Genomic DNA, 8,359 nt, shown 5'->3' on the forward strand with positions numbered 1-8,359 from the left:
TTTTTTCATGGATTTATGTCTTTTGTGTTTAGACATTAGCAAATAATTAGATTAAAATGGCCGTTTAGATTCCGTAATATAGGTGGTAGAAATGCTTGCAGTGTGTTGAAATACTGTCAATACCCTCTCAGGCTACTTGAATTTAAACTAGGCTTAAGAATAGCTAGGCGCTAGCGCACAAGCCAACAACACAAGACGGAATGTATATTATATAAATATGTATATATATATAATATATATATATATATATATATATATATATATATATATATATATATATATATATATGTATATATATATGTGTGTGTGTGTGGGGGGGGATTGTTAAGAGCCGATTATTGGGGAAAAATTCCTCTGAGTGCTCTCACCAGCTTATTTACAGTAAAGGATAATAAGAGTAATTTACAATAAAATATTTATTACAATCCTGGTATGGCAATATTTAAGTAAATAAATAAATCAATTTTCCATTTTTGCAATATTATAATTTGCAATATTAAACTAAAATGATGGTGTTTTAACGATAGCAATAATGATTTTTTATGAGTCTCAATGAGCTTCAATGATAATTTCACGTTCATGTATTTAAAAAGCCAGTCGAAGTTTGTGCTTCCATAAAGCAAATGACATTCCTATTTTTTTGAAAACCTGTCTTGACGGCTACATTTTATCTTCATTCTATAACTTAAAATTTACTCTAGGAAGAACAAAGAAAGGAGAAAATATAAGAAAGTGTAGAGGAAAAAGACTCAGCAAATAAGAACACCGAACAATGATGAAATGGTAAAAAGCTTAGAAGCAATCTCATAAGCAATTCGAGTGACGGAAAGGAAAATTTTACCTTAAAAGTCATATTTATGTGTATTCTTTACTCTTAAATTTTCAAGAAATGAAAGTCAGAGAGAGAGACTTTATAAGCTGTATTATTTATTACTGGCTTCAGTTCCCTTAAAAGATTAGTAAAACCTAGGCAATTCAAAATAAATTTGCTAATCGTTTGTGTTACCCAAATAAAAATGCGCATGATGGAAACCAAAAAGAACATTAGGGGATATAAAAAAATGTCTAGAAGACACAGTTAAGAGAACGCCATTCGAAATGAACTGTGCCTATTTTCATCATTGGCCAAGAGAGGTGAAAAGATACTGGTAATCACTGATGTTGGGACACCTCGTGAGGTACCAATTTTCGTGGTTTTTTACATTTGGGCTACTTCACTTCTTGGCTTCTTTAGAGTAATCTGCAATGTGCTTGTTCTTCGTCATAAACTGCTCCCAATTCTTTCCGTCGAATTTTTCTGTCTTGACCTTCCTCACCGATCCGTTGTCCAAACAGTGAACAGCTATACCTGGTTGGGCATAAAAGAGGAATTCACGTTATTAATCACTGAAGGGATGGATGGTGTTGAACAACAGCAATCGTAATGGCAGGCAGGTAAACCAGCAAAGGCTGTAACATGACGTACAGCTTGGTGACAGGTATAACAGAGCTTTATCTTGGGCACTAAGTCAGTCTATAAAACAGCTTCATTACATAACGTCAACTTCTTGTGTAAAAGAAAGAAAAAAGACAGACAGATATTGAGAAAGAAAGAAAGGCAATCGATAAGAACTTGGCATTGAAAGCGTTACGCAAGGAAGTTGTCAATCCGGAAATCTCTAAAACAATTAAGATAAGGATACATAAGCGAACCTCGTTCGTAGGGTTTTACATAGTCCTTTACCTAAAATCTGCAGGTTTTAATGGAATTCGAAGAAGGCAGACTAACCTTGATAGCATTTCCATTTTTGCTGTTTTTTTACGGCCAGTTGCATACACATACATACACACACACACATACATTTATATACAATATATCTGTATATATATATATATATATATATATATATATATATATATATATATATATATATATATATATAATATAATCAACACACAATCACGTGCACGTACAGTACACACACACATGCACACACACACACACACACACACATATATATATATATATATATATATATATATACTATATATATATATATATATAACTGAATCACGAAAATATGAAATATGGAACGTGTTGAATATATAAATAAAGATAAAATCCACGAAGGAAAGGGAAACACTGGAGTACTGCGAGGCCTTTCGACTGAAGAAATATAAAAGTATGTTTACAAAGAAAACTCATATAAATGACAGATGGAGATTACAAAGGAAAAATATGTACCTGCAATCCAACACAACTGAAGAATTAGTAGAACTGCCAAAACAGGGTTAAATATTTAAGAGGTTTTACAAAGGATTAGGATCAACCGTTCAGAAGCAGGGACAGGACAATTAAAAGATCATACAAGGGGGTGACTGATCATAAAAAAATATTAGTCTAACAAGATAATTAACTTTTTTGTAAACTATAACAATTTTTGCAAGATGAACATATTTAAAAAAAATTATATTAAACATACGAATACATAGAAAATATATATAAGGTAACTAATTTGTAATTAAGTCAGTGATTTTATCTTTTAGGTCATTCTTGAGCATTTTTCTAATACAGGGGTCCAAATAATACATGACAGGGCTAAGGTTAAAATTACAGTTGGAAATAAGCTGGATTATAGCGGACTCCAAAAGATTTCTTAAAGAGAAATCTTTCGATCTGGCAATCACTGAACTTTCAGTCCAATTTATCCTGTGAGAGTTTTCACTTAAATGAAGGAATATAACATTGGGTGTTTGTCCAGTTTTGACTGAATATTTCTGTTGCTTAATACGTACATCTAAATCTTTGCTAGATTGGCCAGTATAAAAAGAGGGGCAGTACAGATATGGAATTTTATATATTATGTTGTTGCTTTCTTTAGGGCTATTTTTTATTAACATTCCTTTTAGTGTGTTATTATAGGAAAACACGAGGTGGACATTAAAAGATTTTAACTATGTTTTTACGAGCTTTGCGCATTGTCAGTCCCCAGTATTTGGATCAAGAAATTAAATACATAAGAAAAATAGGGACAGATTTGTGTTATCCTTCACACAGACTAGATATTTGTTATAATAAAGCCCACAAAATGTTTTATAGTGAAAATAACAAGGAGAAAGAAATCCCTAAAAACATTCTTAGCTCGCCTTATTTTAGTGGTTTTGAAAACATAAAATCACTGTTAAAATCTTTTAATGTCAACCTCGTTTTTTCCTATAATAACACACTAAAAGGAATGTTAATAAAAAATACCCCCAAAGAAAACAACAACATAACATATGAAATTCCATGTCCGGACTGCCCCTCTTTTTATATCGGCCAGTCTAGCAAAGATTTAGATGTACGTATTAAGCAACATAAATATTCAGTCAAAACTGGACAAACATCCAGTGCTATATTCATTCAAGTGAAAACTCTCACAGGATAAATTGGACTGAAATTTCAGTGATTGCCAGATCGAAAGCTTTCTCTTCAAGAAATCTTTTGGAGTCCGCTATAATCCAGTTTACTTCTAACTGTAATTTTAACCTTAGCCCTGGCATGTATTATTTGGATCCCTGTAATAGAAAAATGCTCAAGAATGACCTAAAAGATAAAATCACTGACTTAATTACAAATTGGTTACCTTATATATATTTTCTATGTATTCGTATGTCTAATATAATTTTTTTTTGTAAAAATGTTCATCTTGCAAAAATTGTTATTGTTTACAAAAAAGTGAATCATCTTGTTGCACTAATATTTTTTGGTGGTCAGTCACCCCCTTGTATAATCTTTTAATTGCCCCGTCCCTGCTTCTGAATGGTTGATCCTAATCCTTTGTAAAACCTTTTAAATATTTAACCCTGTTTTGGCAGTTTACTAATTCTTCAATTGTGTTGGATTCCAGGTACATATTTTTCCTTTGTAATCCCCATCTGTCATTTATATGAGTTTTCTTTGTAAACTACTTTTATATTTCTTCAGTCTGCTAAGTAAAAGACAACAGACACGAAAGGCATCGCAGTACTTCAGTGCCTTTCCTTTCGTGATTTTATCTTTTATATGTATATATATATATATATATATATATATATATATATATATATATATATATATATATATATATATATATATATATTTATATATATATATATATATATATATATATATATATATATATATTATATATATATATATATATATATATTTTATATATATATATATATATATATATATATATATATATATATATATATATTTATATATATATATATATATATATATATATATATATATATATATATGTATATATATAAATGATATATATAGGGAATAAATGAGACAAGGAACAATAAGTTACTAACAAAAATTACTATGCTTGCATAAAATGGCCGAATATGTTCGTGAACAGTCAGTATTGCAATAACTGAGAAGGCAACATTAGCAATTAAAGACGGAAATCGACAAAAACTGAGATAAAAGCAAATACTACCTCAATGCCAGCAGCAGAACAGCATCTCGTCCTGTGTCTTCCTCACCAAGTCTGTCAGTCATTCAGTCTCTTTGATCAATTTGACAGGAGAGAGAGAGAGAGAGAGAGAGAGAGAGAGAGAGAGAGAGAGAGAGAGAGAGAGAGAGAGAGAGAGAGAGAATGGTTGTCGTATTGTGCTGCGAAACAAGAGACCATTTGCGCCAGAGAGAAAGGTCTGAACACAATGCAAATATTCCTTTGTGCCGGAGAAAGAAGAAGCAAAGGAGACTAACCGTATCCGTCGGGATTAGAGCGAGGAATGTAGAAGGACTGCACCCCACAGGTGGTGCAGAAAATGTGCTTCGCCTGGTGCGTGTTGAAGGTGTAGGTCTTCAGGCTGTCGTGACCTTGGAGCAATTTGAACTCACTCAGGGGAACAATGAAGTGCTTGTTCTGTTTCTTGACGCAGATGCTGCAGCTGCGAGACACGAATGGAATTCATTTTACATAACATTCAACATACTTGTAAAGCACGATCAGACCAAATATACAAAGCAGTAGCAGATATAGATAAATCTGGTGAAAGTACATATTAGGATGTAAATACACATGTGAAAAGAAATTTTACACATACACAAATAATATATATATATATATATATATATATATATATATATATATATATATATATATATATATATACAGACGTATATATATACATATATAGTTATTAACATATCATAGCAAGTTCTTCGGGATGAAGTATCTTAACATATATACATGCATATATACACACATACATACATACATATATGTGTGTGCTTAAAATATCAAGATGTCTATTTTTTGAATAATCGACAAGGCTCAGGAGATTATGGAGTGCTAAATCTCATCTCACAGTTTATATGCAGTATCATACCTTGGTGCTCACTTGGTTTTTATGTAGTCAACATGAACTAGAGGAATGCCCAAAGACTTCCCAAGATAAAACATACAGTGTAAGGAATCCATTGCCCAAGGATGACGTCAGCGCGCCCCTTTTGGTTTCTAATGAATTCCAAAGTTTCTAAATGTGAATAGTGAATCTTTACGCACATTCATTCTTCCTTTGTTTCTTTCGATTTTGTCTGCTCTAAGCTAATGTGTAATGGGAAAAGATTACTAGAGCGAACGAGCCCTGTCAACTTCCTGGAGGCTCATAAACACCATCATTTTTAACATGCTAGGGACGACTGAAGAGAATTATCCGATTTAGGAGAATAGCATGCCGACTGCCCTCAGGAGTTGCAGAAAATGCGACTGGCAACACTCCCGATCTTTATCTACAACAGTCTCTTGCCATATCGCAATGCATGAATGCATCGACCGATCTAGGTTCACATTTCGCAACGACGACATGAACGTTCTCTGTAAAAGCATTGTAGTACGAGATACAATACAAAAGATAAATAAAAATTCCTGAAAAAATAATAAGGATCTTTCCTAGATAGTGGGGCCCCCAGCAAAGTTCGGGGGTCGTTATCTAGGACTAATATTTCTTGGGGTTATTATCTTTATGATATTTACAGTCTTTCGTTTATGTTTTAACGGTAATCCCCAACGGGCTTGTATTAAACACGCTGCAAAGGTAGATACATATCGAGTTAAAACCCTTGGGGTCACCATCTAGGAAAGATCCAATCATAATCAAAGGACCGATTAATTGTAGGCCACAATTGTCAGGGGACGTAGAGAAATCCACAGTTCCAAAATCTATTACGTTTCCTTACCGTAAACAATTCATATTATAGAGCACTGTTATCATATGTATTTTCATTACGGTTTACAAATTCATTCACGTTTTCTGACATGCAGGATTCTTATCTTTCAAAACGTGTACGTGAATGACACCAGAATTTAAAAGCGATGCTCGCCTCCGTTCTTCTCGTGAAATTCTCTGTAAAAGACTGAATAGGCTTCCGAGAATTTGTGACTAAAGGCTGGGACCAATAATCATCAGTAAAAGTTGATATCCTTACTTACCGCAATTGTAATGTTAAAACACACACACACACACACATTATATATATATATATATATATATATATATATATATATATATATATATATATATATATATATGTATGTATGTGTGTATGCATGTATGTATGTATGTATATATACATGCAAATATATATATAGCTATATATATATATATATATATATATATATATATATATATATATATATATATATATATATATATATAATCTATACATTTATATATATGTATATATATACACACACACACACAATAGGCATTTCAAGATGCAGCTTTTGCATTAAACTATTTATAAATGCGGAAGCACTCTTTAGTCTAGACCACTGTGCTTAAGTCATAGTAAATACACTACTTTCGTTTTAATATCTGTAAAACCGCATACAAAGTAGGAGAAAATATCTTCAAGATTTAAATGAATGTGTGAGAACGAGCGACTTACTTGCAGTCTATGACGTTCAAAACTGGAGTAGAGTAGACTTCGAAGCGAACGGCACCGCAGTGACACCCGCCAGTGTATTTAACCTTGTTGGTTTCCATTCTCCACAGACCCTGGGGGAGGAAGACGAAGGTGAAAATATTGGCAATACTTTTATACTGTTAGAGAAAAGAAAAAAAGCAAACGATCTCACCTGAACAATTATTGTGTAGGAAAAACAACTATGACGAAGAGAGAGAGAGAGAGAGAGAGAGAGAGAGAGAGAGAGAGAGAGAGAGAGAGAGAGAGAGAGAGAGAGAGAATGCACACGACAGGCAAACATTAGTGAGCATAAAACTATCAGTGTGTAAACTCATGGAATTTGTTAAACAAGATATTGTTGAACGAAATTCTACAACGATTAGGCTAAATATAATAACAATTGTATTCTCCAACGTTTAAAAATTATCATACAAAATGAAGAAAGAAAATTCTAGGTGTAACAGCCAGGTAAACCTCGGCTAATTAATACCTTGTGTAAAAAAACCACCTTCGAAGGATTCCAACTCACGACAACCACACCAGGAGGTTAATCCTTTTGTTGGATCAAAGTCATGAATTATCGAGGCAGGTTGGAAGGCGGAATACACAAAAAGGAGATCCATCGAGAATATATTTGAATGGAAATGAAAATCTTCACGAGGATCTCACCAGTTTTTACCAAACAGGATGATAACGAGGTCACTAATGATGGTGATGGAGGTACTAAGAATAGCAATGGTTAGTGGAACTGGTAATGGTATATGACGATACGGTTATTGGGGAAAAAAGTTAAGTATATCTTAGTTTAACCAGACCACTGGGCTGATTAACAGCTCTCCTAGGGCTGGCCCGAAGGATTAGATTTATTTTACGTGGCTAAGAACCAACTGGTTACCTAGCAACGGGGCCTACAGCTTATTGTGGAATCCGAACCACATTATGACGAGAAATGAATTTCTATCACCAGAAATAAATTCCTCTTATTCTTCATTGGCCGGTCGGAGAGTCGAACGCTGGGCAACAGCGTGCCAGCCGAGAGCTCTACCCACCCTGCCAATGAAGAACTTTACTGGGGAAAGACAATAGGGTGCTGGAGATAGTAAACAGAATACTGGGGCTGATATTACAGTCTAATCATCAATAAATTAGCAGATCAATTCACGAGGACGAACTATGCACGCCTGTTAAAATGTCTAGTACACACAATAAATGATTGTAACAAACAATTCCTCCTTGTCTCGGCATAAGAAATTAAAAGATAAAGAAAAAGACGATACTTTCATAAACGAAAGACCTCTGGTTAATCTGAGCAATTATCAGCTCTGAGGAACATCTCGGCAAAAACAACATCTGGAGAGACGCCATTTCAGGTGACCATATCCTTGGGAGCATAGAAAACTCGAATGCTCTGGTTTCAACCCTACCCAC

General features: G+C 33.5%; 1 protein-coding gene across 6 annotated transcripts in view; it reads right to left on the reverse strand.

Annotated features, from left to right (window-relative positions):
* Positions 1-401: 401 nt before the first annotated feature.
* Positions 402-8,359, reverse strand: part of LOC136840610 (centromere protein V-like) — a 60,735-nt gene continuing 52,777 nt past the window's right edge. For all 6 annotated transcript variants that reach the window (XM_067107316.1, XM_067107311.1, XM_067107312.1 and 3 more), the window contains exons 2-4: positions 6,914-7,023; positions 4,727-4,911; positions 402-1,348 (exon numbers count right to left, since the gene is read on the reverse strand). In XM_067107316.1, coding sequence (XP_066963417.1) covers positions 1,215-1,348; positions 4,727-4,911; positions 6,914-7,011 — 417 coding nt within the window. In that variant the 5' untranslated portion in view covers positions 7,012-7,023 and the 3' untranslated portion in view covers positions 402-1,214. The remainder of the gene's footprint in view (positions 1,349-4,726; positions 4,912-6,913; positions 7,024-8,359) is intronic.

The sequence above is a fragment of the Macrobrachium rosenbergii genome, chromosome 8 (assembly GCF_040412425.1).
Source record: "Macrobrachium rosenbergii isolate ZJJX-2024 chromosome 8, ASM4041242v1, whole genome shotgun sequence".
Classification (NCBI taxonomy): Eukaryota; Metazoa; Arthropoda; class Malacostraca; order Decapoda; family Palaemonidae; genus Macrobrachium; species Macrobrachium rosenbergii.